Below are 18,384 nucleotides of genomic sequence, written 5' to 3'. Positions count from 1 at the left end.
GTTAAAAAAATGATAACTAACAAAATGACAAGACATGGTATTGTCATTTAGTGGAGGCTTCTGTGTCATCACGTATGTAGAGCAGTACTTGGTGCCTGAGTCACATCTACATGTGCAGCCAATTAGAAGACTGGAAGATAAGACAGCAAAGTTTAAAAAATACTAGCAGGAAACAGGAGAAAGATTTGAAAGTGATGGAAAAAATGAATCCAAAACAGAAGTAACATGAGGAGGAATGGAAATAACAGAAACTGTGACAGTGTTGAGGGGGAAGAGGAGAGGGGCTTAACTGAAAGAGACAGAAGAAAAGCAAAATCAAACCAGGAAGGTAGGTGTGGTGTGTCTAGCAAAGAGTGTGAGGGGGAGTAAGAGGGAAGTGAAGGAGTAGTGATCAGAAAAATAATTAGTAAAGGGAGGGGAGGACAGGAGAGTTGCAGAGATATATTAGGATATCAGAAGAATAAGAGAAGCAGGATGGAAAACGACCACCCTGAAGAACAGAGGGAATCTTAGCTGCAGTCTGGCATCCCCTGTCAGGTGAAGATTTATAGGTGGTGTTTTCCTTTCCTTTTCTCATTTATAGGGCTGGTGTGCTGATATGTAGTTTCACTTGCTCCATTTTAGAAATTTCAGGAAAGGTTTTTGTTTGTTCTTAGCAGAGAAATCTTGCTAGCTGCAGCTCATGTATGCCTGGACTTCTGAAACATATTGTAAATATACTGTCCATTATGAAGAGTCATGTGAGGTCTGCTATATCTTGGTATAATTTACAGTTAACTCCTAACTGTCTTATTTCAGTGTTTCAAAACAAAGTAGTAATTGCTAGATTTTTTGATCATTACTATATAGCGATATTACAGATTGCTTTTAATTATGGTTACTTGAAATTAAGCTAATGATCTTTCATTTCTCTTACAAGTTCAGTATAAATATGACATCATATCTACATGACTTTAATGCAATAGGAAACTTCCTGAATTTAAATGCTAAGGGAAAACCAGAAAAAATTCAAGGTGATTGTGAGAATTGGGAAGGAAGTGTTGAATTCTCCATCTTTTAATCTTCAGACCAAGTCTAGGTACTCTTCTGGAAGATGCAGTTTATCTGTGGGTGGAGGGGGGCAGACTGAGCTCAGCAGGGAGATGGTGAGCTGCAGTGTCAGTGTGTGTGTAAAGGGGATTCAAACGGCCCTTCTCCCATACACGAAAGTGTCTGGACAGAAAGAAGGGGTGATCATCCCTAATTATGGTGCCTGTTGAAGCTTCCCAGCAGCTAGGTCCCATGCACCCCTTTTCAAATGGGAGAACACTGACCAATGTGTTGGTTAAGGACAAGAGGTTGTGAGTTCGGAGGTATTTGAAGGTAAATGGAGAGCATCAGAAGTTTAATTGATTTGGATGTGTTTATTTCTTGGGAGAACAGAAAAGAAAGGAAAAGAGTGCCCTCCTCTGTTTCAGTACTCAAACTGCTAAACCTGCATTTAAACAGACACAAGAAAAGAACCTTGTTCTGAAATCCATGTTTTGAGCTTGAAGAATTTACAGAAGTTCCTTTATACCTTGTTTGGTATAAAGTGTGTTCTGAAGTATTTTAAAATAGTGTCTTTGTCTCTAAAATCTACACAATGCAAAATCAATCTCTCTTTATTGCTTTTAACTAGTTTCACATATCAGCATTGAGCACAGAATAAAAGAATCCATGATTATTTAATCCAGCCTTCTTAAAACAAACAGTCTACACCACTACCATCTCCTTTGAGTCTTTTGCTATTGCTGTCTTGTATGCTGCTCCCTTGGTGCTTAGCATTAAACATTGCACGCTATTAAGCATAACTAGGATAAATTCATTATGTTCTTAGTGCATTGTATTTGGAATTATTTTACATTGTGTGATATGGCAAAGCAGAAGCCTGAAATAACTTCTTTGCGTTCTCCCCTTGCCTCTTTCAAGAGGAGGATTGCATTCCCCCTCTACCCCTCAGTTATCTCTTCCTTCGGATAAAAAACGGGTTGATTTCATTCTCAGTTTTGATAACTGTCTGCAAGATGCATTCAAGGAGTTCAGTGGCATTGGTCATTTTTGTACTTTGCTAGGCATGTTTCAGTTAGCTAAAACTTAACTGCAAAAGGCTAAGATTGGGCACTTTTGCAATGACTAATTTAGATCCTGAAGAAAGTAATAGGGAGGACTTAGGCAAAACTTGCCTCTAGACTCTACTAGTAAGTTACATTGATGTTTTGCATGCTTAAAAGTCTGTCAGCTAAGGCCTAAATTAAGAGATTGCACAAAAATGAACAGACTTCAAACTTGAATTTTCTTTCAAATTGCATATAGGCTTATTGCATAGTCTTCTTTAGGACTATTGAATAGGTTTGAGTTGTAACAACCTAATCTCAGTTATTGGCTTCAAGCTACTTTATGCTTTCTAGTGAACTACAATTAAATCAGATTTTGTTACTGTATAAACTCTTTTTTGTTTGCTTTTTTAATAAAAAAGGCTAAATTAGCAATAATAATTTCCATTGCCTACAACCCTGAACGAGCATATATTGAAAAGTACAATGTAGTATTAAAAAAAAAAAAAGGAGATAAATGAATGGTAGAATAAATAATTTATGCTAATAAAATTACTGCAATTAGTAGTTCCACAATGACCCTTTTAAAAGCCCCAGCTGTTAATGTCAGGAAGTGCTGTCACTGCTGACCTTATCATAAGAGAAAGTGACAAATTGAAAATGCAGGGAAGACCAATCATCAAAGAGGTCTGTTCGGGAACGATTAGTGTTTTCTGAAAAACAGTGTGAATTACAACCAGCTGCTCTCTGGCGCGGAGTGTCTCCCATGCTGTGCCATTTTGTTAAGCTTGATAACAATAGTTATTTTGCCCCATTGAGACAAGTTGTCTCGGGCCACTTCCAGTTCTACCGGAACCCACTTCTTCCCTCACTGATTTACAAATGAAACTGTTGTTAGAGGGCTTTTCAGGGTTGCTGAGTAGAGACCTCTCATAAGGATCATGTGTAAGAAGGTTGTCTTTGCCTAGGAAGATCGGTACTGCAGGGTACGTGTACATCATGGACAATTAAAAAAAAAGCAGGGGGAAGGAAAGAAAGGCTGAAACATTTCTCTTTGAGGCCGCTCAAATCTGCGTAAAATGCCCATTCCTGCTGACTAGCCTTGCTTTTAGAAATTATTTTGGGGGGATATGTGATATAAGGTGAGTTTATGCGAGCTTTGCTTCAGCAAATGCTGTTCTGATTATTTTTCTTATTTGTAACACAATTTATTTCTGCCTTCCCCATATGCAAATCATTCTTTATTTAGTCCTTGTTTCAATTTCTGTTGTAATCATGGGTGAAACAAGTATTCTTTTAAACTAGCTTTTAAAAGTCACAAGAAAATAATGAGGTTTCTTACTGAGAAAAATGGCAAGTGTTTTTGCATCAACCTGATTGTAATATTAATGATGTAGGCTTAAAACATTTAACTGCATCAACAGCCACTCATGAGCAATTTTCCCAAAGATCTCTAAGCATTATTGACAATGCTTTGGTAAATTATGTGTGACTTTCCTAAGAGTTGGTGTAGCTCATTTAATTCATATTAATTGATTTTTAGGCTTCCCTTGATTAATTGAACTGGGTTCATCTTGCACAGAATGCAATAAATAATCATTAAAATGAGGGAGATGTGACTCCACAAATTATAAAGTTAAGTATGCTAGAAGTCATAGAGGACAAAATGGAAGTTACTTCAATAATGGAGTTAAATAGGTTTTCTTAGTATTTCCCTGTTAATTTTGCATGCAGTACTCTTGCTTAGACATTTATGTGAATATATTCCAGTAATACTGGTAGATTTAGAAAACAATTAATTTGGGATTTCTTATTCCAACTTTATCCCAATGAAGTATACTCTAAATCAAAGCAAGGTAGTAGTATCTTAGATTTGCTAGTTCAGTCTTGGAAAAATTCAGAAAAAGTACCTTGGAGCTTTAGCCCTGGAACTACCTCTCTCCTGTGCCTTCTCTGCCTTCTTGCTTATGTGAAGCAAATGAAAACAGCATTTTACCTCTGCATTTTGCTCAGGAATATGTGACTAAATGACCATCTTGAACTGTTTTAAATATGCCTAGCCTATTATGTTTATCATATAGTATGTAAAAAGGGTTTCCCAGTCTAACAGCTCTATTTTCCTTCCTGTGATGAGAGTGAAGCCTCATGCACTACTGTGTGGTCCCCACCACAGCCCACTCTAGCTGGCGGGAGGCTCCTGACTTGCATTTCCCTTCGCCCCCTCCCCACTTGCACAGGACTGCTGGGGGTCCCTTCTGCAACACGCTGCGATTTGCTCTGAGTTGTAGGCACACATTTTGTTTTGGTGCACAAATGGCAGGTAGGGAAGGGAACCTGTCACAGCTTGGAGCGACTCTGAAGTACATTAAGTCATAATTACCTTTCTAATCAAAACCCACTCAAAACCGATAGTTTCTCCTTGATATTCATGAGACTGAGCTCTCAAAACCTTCACCAGAAATGGATTTTCTTGTATGGTTGGGGCAGGGTGTATGTAGCTCAAGCCAGGTGGCAAGTCTCTCCAGCACAGAAATCTTGCTAATTTTCTGAAACTTCATGGTATTTTCTCTGCAGAGACTTAAAGTGATACTTTTAAAAGCACTCCACATTGGTTTAATCCTGCTCCCATACCAGTTTATGTTAGTTTATTGCTGACTTTGACAAGCACAGATAAGCAGGAACTGTACACCCTTAGAAATCTTATTTGTGGAGTCCAGTTCTGTTCCATTTGAAACTAATGACATAAATGCATTGATTCTGAACAGGAATTTGATGATATATCTGAGGTATGTGGGGATCAGTGTAATTAGAGCAGCTACTCCCTCTTATATTTTTTTTAACCTATATGGGATTTTTTAGACAAGATTTCCAAAGGCAAAATAGCAAATTCCTGGAGCATTAGCTCTGCATATAACAGTATAGTGACTGATTTCATCACTATTTTTAGCTTTTAGGAGTACTTATGCAAAAAAAAAAGAAATTATATTGAATCACTCAGTTCCTATGGTGATGAAGACCTTATGAATACCAGCGCAGAATTAATTAATTAATATGCTAAAAAGTTGGCAGAGGCGTATTCTGGTTTAATGTTTTTTACATGCTGACAAAATTACATTCTGGATAGACTGAAGAATATTGTTATGAACGAGACATCCTTAGAAGCGTAACCTTTTCTGGCATATATAGATATATTTAATTTTTGAAACATTTCTTTGCTCCTGTGTTTAAATTTGTTCTTGTTTCTTGGATATGTTCAGCCACTTATCCAGGAGTCCATTAGCAATTTCATGGCTTATGCCCACACCAGTGTGAATGCACTGAGTGCCAAATACAATCGTAATGAGAAGCGATACAATTACACTACTCCAAAGAGTTTTCTGGAGCAAATCATGCTTTATAAGATCCTGTTAGAGAAAAAAGGCAAGGAGGTGTCAGAACACATGGAACGCTTGGTGAATGGCATGCAGAAGATAAAGACAATCGCTTTTCAGGTAAATTATGAAAGTAACAATCTTTTCCTTCATTCTTTATAAATAATGCAGGGATTTTTATTACTAATAAAAAAAATTGTCACAGCACCTTTTCATTGTATTGATTAGTTCTGATATGACATTTTTGTGCTTCACTGAAATTACTTGATTTTTGAAACTTTTTTTTTTATTTCACATAGCCCTCCTTTGTGCTCTTTAGCTGCCTTTGGAAAGAGGGGTCGCTCCATTAAAGCAAGGCTAAAGCCTAGACAGAAGGGGAGTGTAGCAGGGCCACAGGTAAAGGTGGCGGGAAGGAGCGGTAAATGTCACAATAAAAGCCAGACCATAGTGAGAAGTGATGCAGTAATGTATGTGGGGTTTTGGTGCATGGGCAGTGACCCAGCTTAGGGGTAACAAGGGCAGGAGTAACCCGTGGAGAGCCTTTACGTCAACTGTCATCATCTCCTTGTGGGCGTAGTCCCAGATAGCCCCTGAGCAACACTTCTGCCTACAGTTGAGTTTTACAGTTCAGTTTTGACTAGTTCAGTCCACAAAGACAGAAGGGAAACCTCTTTTTTGCAGTTGTTGAAGACAAGCCATAATCCAGCAATTTCTTCATTAAAGATAGAAAGCCAGTGTGTTTTGTATAAAAATCTGCAAATGAAATGCTCAGTTACAGTCTTTGTGTAGCACTGCAGCTTGGTGCTCCTGCGTGAGAATCGTAACGGGACCCTGCCTGGCTTATTCTCATTTCTCAAGCTGAAGATCTGCAAAAACAAATGGTCAACAGAAAGCATGATTGTTTTAAGTTTATTTTTAATAAGATATCCTATGCTAGTAAAGGTTTAAAACTCTCTCTTTCTCTAAATTGTTATTTGACAGTGGCCAAAGGTAATTTGAGGATTTTAGGCGTTGCATGCTATCCTAGCAAACACAGCTCCTAACCTGTGCTTAGCTTTAGCTTCTGTTTAGTCAGATATTTGAACACTAAGCCATTTTTAATCTCTGCAGCCTGGAGCTCTGCACAACAATATCAAATGCAGCACTCTAGTTTTTCAGAAAGAAAAAGATAAAAAATCAGGTCGAATCAATTAAAAATGAAATGCAGGGAGAGATTTAGGGTTTTTTGTAGAGACTCTATTGCAAAGAAGTCAGTATCCCAGCTTTGTTTCCTTCTCATTTCAAAATGGACAAATTTCAAAAAGATAAATTTTGTAGGTTTTTGTAATAGATTTCAGGAGTTCACCAACAAAGAACCCTCAAGACCTTCCACTTGCAGAAAGTTGAAGCCCACTAATGTTTTTCTTTCTCATTGTCTTATCACTTCTATCCAGATCAGGTTAACAATAGTCCCTTCTGATTAAAATATAGCTTCATATCATGAATAGCTGCCAGATAAGATTCTTGGAGGGATAGGGAAGAAAATAGAGAAGAGATATTTAAAATATATCCGTTACATAAAAAATATTGTCAGTGGATATCTTCATACGGGTTTCTGGCCTGGCAGGCAATAAATTGTTCTTTCAGCAAGCTAACAAGTAGCCTTTGTTAATCAGTGTCAGTTTGGCTTAATCTTTCAGCAAACCTCTACTGGTATTATCTCTTCGGAGCAATCACCAAGCATTTTCCAACATGTCTTTTTGCTTTTATGTTTGCATCTTTGCCAGGCACCGCAGCAGCTTGTTGTGTTGTGCTGCTTAAAAGATGTCTGGTTACACAAACAACCTCAGCAACTGAACAGACATAGCATGTGGCATCTCAAAGGAGCTGTGGAGTTTCTGGTGGGTGTAGTTAGACCATTCTTGTTTAATCCTTTAGGTCAGCAAAATTCTGTGAGCTACAAACATGGAGCTGTTGTATAGAAACAAAATAAAAGGTAAAAAGGAAAAAGTGACATTTTTAGTACTGAGACCTGTGAAATGTGCACGAATTTTATTTTCAGTTTCAGCTTTTGGGGGCACATATGATGTAATCTTTCAAGAATCATAGTTAGTAACTCCCATAGTTAGTTGCTCCCAAATAACGCATTGCCTTTTGCCCTGTAGGTAGAAGATCTAAAATCCAAACTTGCTTCTCAAAAGGCAGAACTGCAACTGAGAAATCAAGATGCTGAAGCTTTGATTGCTAAGATAGGGTTTCAGACTGAGAAAGTGAGCCAAGAAAGGGCCATTGCAGATGCAGAGGAGCAAAAGGTCAGTCTAATTCCCCCATTTAGTGCTGTTGAGCTATATTTAGCACAAAATAAACCTTTTTAGGTGAACAGTTTTGAACAACTTCCTCTCTGGGGAGCATAAAGTCTAAAGAATTATTATACTTACACCTGTAACATCATTTCACACCATGATTACCACTTGACCTTTCTTTACATTATGCCTTTTCCCAACCTTTTAGCTATTTTAATGAGATGAGAGAACAATAAATACTGAACTCGTTCAAGCATTTAATGGATGTGGATCTTGAGAATCAGAACTATTTGTAATACAGTAAAGGTCAGGGAGTCATCTCTGAGCACTTCAGATTTCTAAAGGCTTTAAGATTTTAGGTAAATTGAACAACTCAATTGATATAGAAGTCCATTCCAGTGTCTTGCAATATTACAAGGTGTAAACCTCAAATTTTAAGATTATGATAGCATTCCTAATTAGATTCTTCATCAGTGTTGATCTTCCTCCTTTTTCTTAGTTCAGCATATTAACATTAATTATCAACTTTCATATTGGAGAGAGAAGTTTATATGCATTAGTCCTCACCACCTGGATAAAAATGCATAATTTCATCCAGACTCTAAACTTCTAACCTACCACAGAAAGTACATTTTGAAATAAAAACAAGTATGGAATGCTATAAACTGAAGTTCCTCTGCCTTAAAGCCCAAAGGCCATATTCAACTCTGGCATTTTGCTACAAAATCTAATGTATGTTGTATCTTTTATCAATACTACAGAAAGAAAATTTTAAATGATTCACAATAGCTGTTGACTCCTGATTTCCAAATGTGAAAGTTACTTCAAGTTAGTGTTGTAAACAGTTTTCAGATGCTGATGAATGGGGAAAACTACACTGTCCAACAGCAATCAAAACTTCATCTTCTCCTTGTCTTTCATTCTCTTTTGTTTTGTTTCTTAAAAATTTATTATTATTAGATGATATTCAGTACTTTTAATAATTACCTTGTGTCTTACCTTAATTTCACTGACGAAAAAGAGATTTTTGCCAATGGTATAAATGAAGACTGGATCAGAACCTTTATATTTCTCTAGATCATGCTAATTATGAATTCAGCCTTTAACTGATGCATATCTTACATAGGACCTAGAAAAAATTCCACAAAGTTTAAAGTCAGAAGACTGCAATTAATTAAATTTGCACAAACTGGATCAAAAAGCTCGGTGTCTTACCGAATACTTTTCAGTGGTGCTTTTCCTCTGTTAGTTCTGTATGCTTCTGGTAAATTTAGGATGATAAAGAAATGCCCTTAATACAATTCAAATTACTTTATTAAGCAGCTAGGTGAAACACACAGAGTGATTACTGTGGGATAATTGCACCTTTGGGGCACTTTGTTTCAGGGATGAGGCTCAGCTTCATGCCCCTAACAATTACCATACTCCCCTGTTCAGTGCTTTATTGTACTTCTGAAATGTTTTCGTTGGAATGAAAGTGTCATTTTGTGCTACATTAATCTAAAGCTATTTCATAAGGCTGAAGATGGTTTCTAAATATTAATCTTCTATAATTTTTGTTATAAAGAAATCAGCAAATGAGAATTCATCTTTCAGCTAAATAGTTTGTGAATACCCTTTATAGCTGATTAAAATTGACCACCCTTTAAAAAATTATTTAACTTTCCAGTTCCATAGGTTTCAACCTGAAGTTTATAAGGGTGTTGTGAGTTTTACAGTATTTAAGCCAGTAAATGCCTTGGAGGTATCGCCTTAGAGTGATGTATTACCTAAGAGATAAAGAGTGGAAGTCACTCTAGATCAGATTCATGAAGAAAAGTGGGGTCAGTTTGGATGCCCCATAAATGTGGCAGAGTTACATATCTGTACAGTAATCAACAAGGGTCTGACTACGAGCGTCACTCTGCTAAGATTTTAAAATAGTGGGCCATAACATTGCTGTCATTTTGCTGGCAGTTTGTATGCTCTGAATGATGCCATCCAGAGTGGTTTACGGATAAAGATGCATATGCCATTGCCTTCTAAAAGACTGGCCCATCCCTTCAAAGAAAGAAAACAAGCAGAGCATGGTGTAGATATGCAGTTGACACTAGCATAGGAGGATAGGAACAAAGATGGATACAGTCTGACCAGTCTGATTTATCTTCCTTAGTTGAAGTACACTCTTTATTTACATGGTGTATTTACAGACCACACTGTACTCGTGGTCTGATTGCTAAGGGCACACAAAAGGACATGCTGCTTCCAGCTTTTCTAGCAATTTAGCCATCATTTAAGAGCTCAATACCATAGGAATTACTGATGTGAAGGGGACTAAATTTCTGAAGACAAGGAGGAAAAGCTCCTTGGTCCCCTTTTGGGAGGGGAAGTGGGTTTGAGGAATACCTTTCTAAACCTTATCTCCAACCTCTTCTGTTTAATTTTTCCTCCTTTAAGAAAAATGAGCTTGTCCCATATTTTCTTTGTGCATCAACAAGCAAAGAACAACTAAACATAGGAAAAAACAGATACAGAACTATAATATTTGTGTGACTTTAAAGGAAAAATACTGTGTGATGTTAGAAGCACTATGTAATGTATGTATAATAACTGTTCACATACTTACATCCTTAATGAATTTAAAAGAGTATCTTGGTTATAGATTTAAACTTTTTTCCTTGTAAGTTGATTTCAGTAACTTGGGTCTCAACCATGTGTAGAGAAAATATAAGCCAAACAAATATGCAATATTTAATTTTAAAAATATGCTGTGGCTAAGATGCCAACCAACAACCACTGAGAATTTCATCCTAAAACTTCCATGACTTCTGTTTTGGACTTGTCCTTCACGAGAGATGGGGAAAAGATTCAACTTTGTTAGTAACTTGTCATTTATTTTGTACTGCATGTTAATTTTTAATCTGTGTTCTTTCCTTGGATAATATCTGTGTGTCACATTTAATAAGTGTATATATGGAAAGTGCCCCCAGACAATTGTATAAACAAATTTAGTAAGGATATTAAATTATTACAGGGGCTTATTACTGCCAGCACACATTGCTTGATCCAAATATTAACATCTTGATCACTGTAGTATCTTCTTTCTCTGTAATTAAACTTTATTTAAGCAAGACCTAACATGAAATGTTTGCATGAGAAGCTATTCAGTGTGAAGTACAAAGATAAAGACCAACCAAGTATAACTGACTTTAGCCCCATGCAATATATCCTTAAAAATGTGTATGATAATGTTCCAAATACGCAATTGCAGGTGATACAGAAATCCCTCCAGGGTTAATCCACCAGATAAATATGCACCAATAGAAACATAATCAGCTTTAAAAGAGATAATTAAACCATATCAGAAAGTTGTGCAGGCACTCAGATTTCACTTAAGCCTTTTGCTAACTAATGTAAAGTCATTGATCTAAGCCACTAATAAGCCCAAATAAGAGTTTTGACAAATCTGCTTAGATTGTTATCTAATTAGTTTCCATACTTGAAATTAAATAACTACAGTATTTCCACATAGGATATCTCCTTTTCCTTCTGTTCTCTCCCTTGCTGATGTATATAGTTTCAGGCTTGGAATTGAGTAATTAAAAGAAAAAGAGAAAGGTAAGTTTACCAAAAGGTGTAGGCTATTTTGACAAATCTGATGTATTACACTGGTTAGGGAAGACCACAGTATGTCACTGGAACTGGCCATTGGCTCCATGGTATCTTCTCTGATTATTTTGAAGGGGAAAAATGGGGGAGTGAGAAAAATGGTTTTGGTTCTCAAAATCTTACTGAAAAATCCCTGCTTCACCTCCCCCATACATCTCTTTGCTTAGCACCAGCTTCTGCATTTGAACATAGATTATTAAATGCTCGTAGTTTACCTGTTGAAGTGGCCTAAGCTACTGAGCTCTCCACTGTATTTGGTAGCTCCTCAAAAGTAACAGACTGTCCTACTATTTCCCAGCTTTTTCTTCCAAATACCTTACCTGGTTACCTACCCTTGATTACTAAACTTCTCATGTTTGCATCCTGTACTACAATATTATATAGAATTCCTAACAGGAGTCCTTCTGAATTTCTTGTATTTCGCATAGTGGTCACCAGGTTCCTGTCGGGAACGAGGAGCATTTACTATCTGATGTATCTTCATAAGCTTACAGGCTCCTCCTTTTTTCAAAAGCATCTGTACAAATAGATCATTTTTACATCCATACAGACATGCTTGATCTCAATCTGGTAGACAGGTGCATCTACCAGGACAGTCTTCATACTCTCAATTTTTCAGCAAGAGGAAGTTGAAGGCTTAGCTGAAGGAAAAAAAAAGTAAAGAGGATATGTCTATTGCTCTAGTAAATATACATTCCTCTTCTAACAGGCATACCTCTCTTTTATGTCCTTAGATATCAAGATTGCAAAGAAGGCATTGCTTCCAATGTTTTGCATTGTAGTGTCCTAGACAAGAAGGAAATTGGGCATCATACAGAATCTGTTAATCTTGTATCTGTTATGTAGTTTGTCATACCAGTAGTCTCACCAAAATGAACAGGAATTGCATAAATCTGTCACGTAGCCCTGTCACAGAATTGTTGTGATAGTGTGTTGTGCTTCATTAGTCTGAAGGAGAGAAGGCTATGCTAATTAATAGTCTATTAATTAACCTATAAGGTTTTACTGTCTTACAAATGCTGATCTGGTCTCTGAGAGCACCATCTTCCTTTCAGCTTTACTCTGGTGAGTACTTCCAAAATAGTGCTGAAGTGCCATACATATTTTCATTAGTAAATCAAAAGAAAAACATCATCAGGTTAACTATACATTCATCTAAAATGATAATAAAAATAAGGCAAAGTTGTAGAGGCTGAAATCAGAACAGCCTACGAAGAAGAGAATTTGAAATGTGAATATTTCAAATATAAACCATTTTCAGCAATAAAGCATAGGTAGCTGTTTCTTGTTTTTTCAGTCTGCAAAAGTGAGCAGTGGAGTATGATGGAGAATATCATGTTATTATAATAACTCAGATAAAGTTTTTTTGTCATACAGACATTTGTGCTTAAGTATAAACAAAAACAGTTTCTGGTATACCAATCCAAAACTATTCAGTTTCCTTCCTCCTCAGTTTACATATTCATCTCTTTTATTCGCAATATGTGTTTTCTCCGCAAAGGTGGGATTCAGCAGGTTTCCTCCTCCTACCTCATGCTATTGTCCTTAAAAGGGCAGAGCAGCATGCAGAGATGCTTCAGATTCAGAGCAGCAGGGAAGAAAGGAACATCATATACCAGATTTGCTCTCTGGCAAATAAGAATAAATGTGGTCTAGCTACCCACAGGTTAAACTGCTGCTTCTGTAGAAATAGCAGCTGCAATATGAGGTCATAAGTTACTCAAAAGCCTGTTAGCTTTTAATGATTGTAGATTGCTGATCTGCCAAGCACATCCCTCTGTCCCTGGCTCTTTATCACAAGGTGTAGCTCCTCACCGTGTACAAGACTTCACTCCTGAGCAACTGCATGTGTTAGCTAACTTAGAGCGTATAGGAGCTTTACTGAAGCAAGCGGTGGCTGCCTGATGGAGCTCCTGGCACTGCAAAACCCAGCTGTCATTAAGGATTCGGTCCACCAGCTCTTCTGTGGTATAGTGGTATAAACAGGAGATGTTAATTCTCACAGTGCAAAACAAATGGTGTCTAGAACCAGACACAAACCTGCCCAAGTGTCAGAGCTGCAGATGTCTTTTTTGCAGAAAATGAAATACGGTTTTAAAAATCTGTTTGCATATGCAGACATCAGAATGCAAGCATAAGTGCTTAGTCAGCTCTGTTTGAATTTACAGTCTTAGCTTTCAATGTAAATCTTAAGCTTCATTGTTTTAATAGGTAGGAGCAGTCAAAGCAGAAGTATATCTGAAACAGAAAGAGTGTGAGGATGACCTGGTGAAAGCTGAACTTGCTCTTGTCACTGCTAGAGCAGCCTTAGACCCACTTAATAAGGTAAAGTTTATATGGTTTTATGTCTGCAAAAAAACCTTCTTTGTTCAAATAGTTCAAACTTATAAAATGGTCGTTCCAATGCCAGGAGTGATCAAACTTCCAACACCTCCAAGCAGCATACTCTAAAGCCACAGGTTGGCAGCTCTTGTACCTGACCTGGTATTGCACTTCCCATCAGCCTGCTTTGCCAAGTTGCAAAGAGGATTTAGAGCAAAGGAAGGGCTGTGATTTATTTTTATACATGAGTATTTTTGACACGCAAAATACTTGGTAATAGGATCCCAAACAAGCAATGGTCTTCAAAGAGCTGAGAGCTGTACTCTGGTAATCAAAAAGTTTCTGTGGTACACATCTGCTGTTGTGCGCATATGCATGGCAAAATTCTGTACCTGTTTCTCTGATCTTTTTTAGGTTAGTCTTACAGAACTGAAAGCCTTCACCAACCCACCAATGGTGGTAACCAATGTTACTGCTGCAGTAATGGTTTTACTGGCATATAAAGGGAAAGTGCCCAAAGACCGAAGCTGGAAAGCTGCCATAGTCTTTATGGGAGAGGTAGTGATCAATGGGACATCATATAGTATCTGAGAAGAGAGAGGAAAAGGATAACAAAAAATGAGAGCTAGAGAAAGTAAATTGCAACTTCATTTTCTCTCAGTTTGAACTTATGGCAATGGGATTTGATCCTGTGGTCTTCTCTTCCATGTAGCTTTGGTGACTAACACAAGCCATCCTGAGAACCATTGGGGTTTATTAATTATTTGCAAAAATAGAAGTCAAAGGGAGAGAATTTCTTGACATTTATCTGATCTCTGACAAATTCCTGAAGTGAATCTTAAAATCACAAAATATATTTGTGAGAATGAATGCTTCAGGCCTTTGGGGGAAATGTTTTTACTTTGAATTGTGTAACACTTCCAAAACAATAAGCTGGTACAGGATTTGAGTTTTGCATTTGTGATAAAATCAGAGTTAGTTTCTGATTCTCTGAAATGGAAAAGGATTGATACACTGGAGCTTTTCTTCTTGCAGGTTGATGACTTCTGTTGCAAAAGGAGTGATGCACTTCACTCATAAAAGGGAAGCAGCACTATGTTTATTGCAGTAAGACAGCAACTTAACAAAGTTCAGTCACGAATAAGAATGATTTAACAAGGTTCGATTGGCAAGGTTCACTCAGTTATTTACTGCATGAAGGACAAGGTCAGATGCGTGCGCAACGGAGACCCTCCCGTTGAGTCACGAGGTTCAGACTGGACCCCCTTGCTTTCTAAACTCCTTTGGAGAGGAGCCTAGGTGCAGCTGGATCCAGTCCTAGTCTCAGACTTGGTCAACGGTTTATGTCTAAGGAATTATGTGTGCAATTAGTCAGAGATACAGCTCAGCAAAGTTTCACGAAGTTCGCAAAAGTTCAGCATGCTATTAAACACTTACCAAGGATCTGTCGCAGGTAAGGAATCTCTCTCAACCTCGAGGAGTAACATTGAGAGGCGTCCCTGCTCAAGGGGAGGTTCTGCAGTGCAGCCCACTGCCATGCAGGAGAGCTCAATGGGCTCTGGGCTGCCCCCTATTTATGGGGGGGGGGGGAGATGATTGACTCATAGTCATATTTGCATACTAGATGGGCTTTAGTTGGCGTATGCTCAACTAGCCCCTGCATACGTGGGAGGTCAGGTTGAGGGGGAGAGAGCACATCAGTTTGGGGGGGGGGGGGAGCACACTGTCACAACTTCTTACAAGCTTTAATCAACCATGATGAGGAGCATATTCCTGAGGCTTGTCTGAAAGTTGTCAAGGAACATTACTTGAAAGATCCAGATTTCAACCCAAATTATGTTCGTACAAAACCCTTTGCAGCAGCTGGTCTCTGTGCCTAGGTTATCAATATAGTGAAATTCTGTGAGGTGTATATATATCAATATATTCCTCTCTTGACTAGGGTAGTTGAAAGAATTTTTGTTATTGAAGTTTGTGATTATTTTGGCAAACTCAGTTCAGTGTTCTGGGAAAAATGCAACACCAACCACAGACGGTGGGAAATATTTAATGCTTAACAGTATGCATGTTTGTATTTATTTTTAGTAGAAGGTGGTAAAAGAGGTGTGGCCGTCCAGATCTTTTCAATTGTCATTATGATGCAACAGTGGGGAAATATCATTCTCCGTATGTACACATTGCACTTGAAATGTCCATCTGAGTCTGGCTCTCTAGAGTGTAAGACACAATGTTGATCATCTGTGATTCTCCTGAGTACATGGCAGCAGGATTACTCTGTTCATCCTAGTATGATGGCAAGTCATCATTTAATTACAAAATGCTCCAAAACTATTCAGTTTAGAAATCTATTCAAAATTAATGCCTGTATGGCTTCCATCTGTATTCTGAAACCATAAAAATGATACATATAAATTAATTTCAGTGGGAGAGGAGACGCACTTAAGGATATGTTCAGTTCTGCTTAAGACATTCTTATATAAGCTATAATCAAATCTCCTGTATTCTTTAGGTAAATATTGAAACAATTCTCTGCATATTTCACTACTATGTAGAAAGATGGCTTATAAAACAAATATATTTAGTGAGAGACCAACACAATTATCCAAAAGTCTTTCATCAGCAGTCATTTGCAATTTTAATAATGGATGTGAAACCAACTTTTTGTCTAATAAACCTGTGTTGTATGCCTTTTTCAAGGTGTGTTGTGAGGTACAGCCAAAATGTTGTACATTAGCCCAGGCAAATGCTGAATTTGCAACATCTACCAAAAAGCCAGAAGCAATGAGGAAAAAGCTTCTTGTAAGTACTGCCTGATTAATGAGCATTCTTCTCTAATATCTTGAGCCCATTTAATTGGTTTGCAGCTAGCTCTGTTGCAAAATACAAGATCTGTCTAGAGGGACAACTGATTTTATTACTCCCTAGCTCAAGTATTAAAGATATGGTTGCATTAAGCATTATACTATTTTTCCTATAAACCTATCGAACAACATTTGGCATTTTTGGTGGTAGCACGTGAGCCTATTTACAAGAAATGACCGATTTCCCTCACAACCATCCAGATATGTTATAACGAATAGATTAGTCAATCAAAATGACCATTGATATAAGTAACTAGCTATGGTTTGTGCTAGCTATATATGCCAGTTGATTATATGTGTATTGACTTTTTGGAGTATAGGAAAAACTTCCAGAAAAGGTTTTGGAACCTCATGCTCATCTATGTTTATGTTTGTTATTAATCATATCATAAAAATGACACCAAATCCCCTTTGATTTTTTTGAAAGATCTCCAAACATGTCTGCACATTTGACGCACACAAAAGTTGGAAGTGGAAACTACAGTTACAGGTTTTTTTACTCCCAGCTCTCTTTTGAGTTAATGATTGAACCAAAACTGTGTTTACTACCAAGTATCTTTTGAAGTTTTCAGAGGCATTATTTTTTGTTGTTTATTCATTATTCGTTTAATGGAGCAACCCGCAACACAAAGTGCTCTTGAAACAGACAAAGACAACTTGTGGTATTTTGGGAGATGGTGGATGGAAGGAGTTTGTTTCTTTACTGCAAGCTAATTACCCCGACTTAGCAAACAAGGCTTTAGACAGTTCAGAAGACAAGGTATTAATTGGTTTTAGAAGGCTTTGACTTAAGACTTTTTTTGTTCGTAGTATTCAGAGCTAAAATCTCACAACTTGAGATAACAAGCAATATATGAAGGTTGAGCAAACGGAACTTATTTGTAATAGGGGGATTATGCTCACTGTTTTCTCTTAGGGTATCAGTTAAGAGACTGGGCAAGATTTACTGAAAGTCTTTAGAAATTTGAGAGTTCAGGTATCGGTGAACTTCATTCTTTACTAACTTCCTGTTATTCCTCCTATTAACCACGTACCCAGCTTTCTTTGTTCTGAAGCAGATTTAATGGGTAAACAAAGACAAGCTTTACCATCTCTCTTCCTCTTCTGCCCCCCTCTACCTCCTGCGCACCCCCCCCCCAAAAAAAACCCACCAACTGGTTGAGTATATATTTTGTCCCATATGATACAGCCCTAGCCTTGGATTTCTCCATTCAGATCAAAGCTGCATCTGCTCTACTAAACCTTTTATATACACTAAAAGATAGCTTTACTGAAGATCATTTTCTTGTTTGGTTCATCTTGACAGATATATATTTATTAAGAATTGCAAGTACTTTTTGTACAAAAATAGCCTTTTAGTGATTTTTCAATACACAGCACTTACCCCTGAATCTCACGGTTTCTTCTGTTTGTTTTTTTAATGTATTCTTCAGAGAACAACACTAATGCTTCTCTGTTCCTTGACTGACAACAATTCTAAGAACCTTTTTGTATTTTAAGTGTTCTTTCAGTTCAGTAAGGTTCCAGCTTTGAATCTAGCCCTGTCTTTTTATATTTATTTACTTCCTCTTTCATCTCTTTGTGGATTTTTCTACAGGTCGTTAGGAGTAGGTTTTTCTTCCTCATCTACGCTGAGTTCTGAGTAGGAAGAATTCTGCACCACAGACTAAGTTACGGTTCTCTCTGCAGTTATCTGTTTCCTGTGTTAGGGCAACAGTGGTCACGTCATTTAATATGAATATTTTTCTTAACCACTTTATAAAATCCATACTGCATGTTCAGCCAGGCTTCCTTTTACAAAGCCAGAGGATTTGGTTAAAACTAT

At 37.4% G+C, this 18,384-nt stretch overlaps 1 protein-coding gene across 1 annotated transcript in view; it reads left to right on the top strand.

The window, feature by feature from the left end:
- Positions 1–18,384, top strand: part of DNAH11 (dynein axonemal heavy chain 11) — a 137,809-nt gene that overhangs the window by 79,124 nt on the left and 40,301 nt on the right. The window contains 5 exon segments of the mRNA XM_067292188.1: positions 5,333–5,566; positions 7,591–7,737; positions 13,588–13,701; positions 14,113–14,256; positions 16,396–16,497. Coding sequence (XP_067148289.1) covers positions 5,333–5,566; positions 7,591–7,737; positions 13,588–13,701; positions 14,113–14,256; positions 16,396–16,497 — 741 coding nt within the window.

The sequence above is a fragment of the Apteryx mantelli genome, chromosome 2, assembly GCF_036417845.1.
Source record: "Apteryx mantelli isolate bAptMan1 chromosome 2, bAptMan1.hap1, whole genome shotgun sequence".
Lineage (NCBI taxonomy): Eukaryota > Metazoa > Chordata > Aves > Apterygiformes > Apterygidae > Apteryx > Apteryx mantelli.
This window is presented reverse-complemented; position numbering and strand designations above follow the sequence as displayed.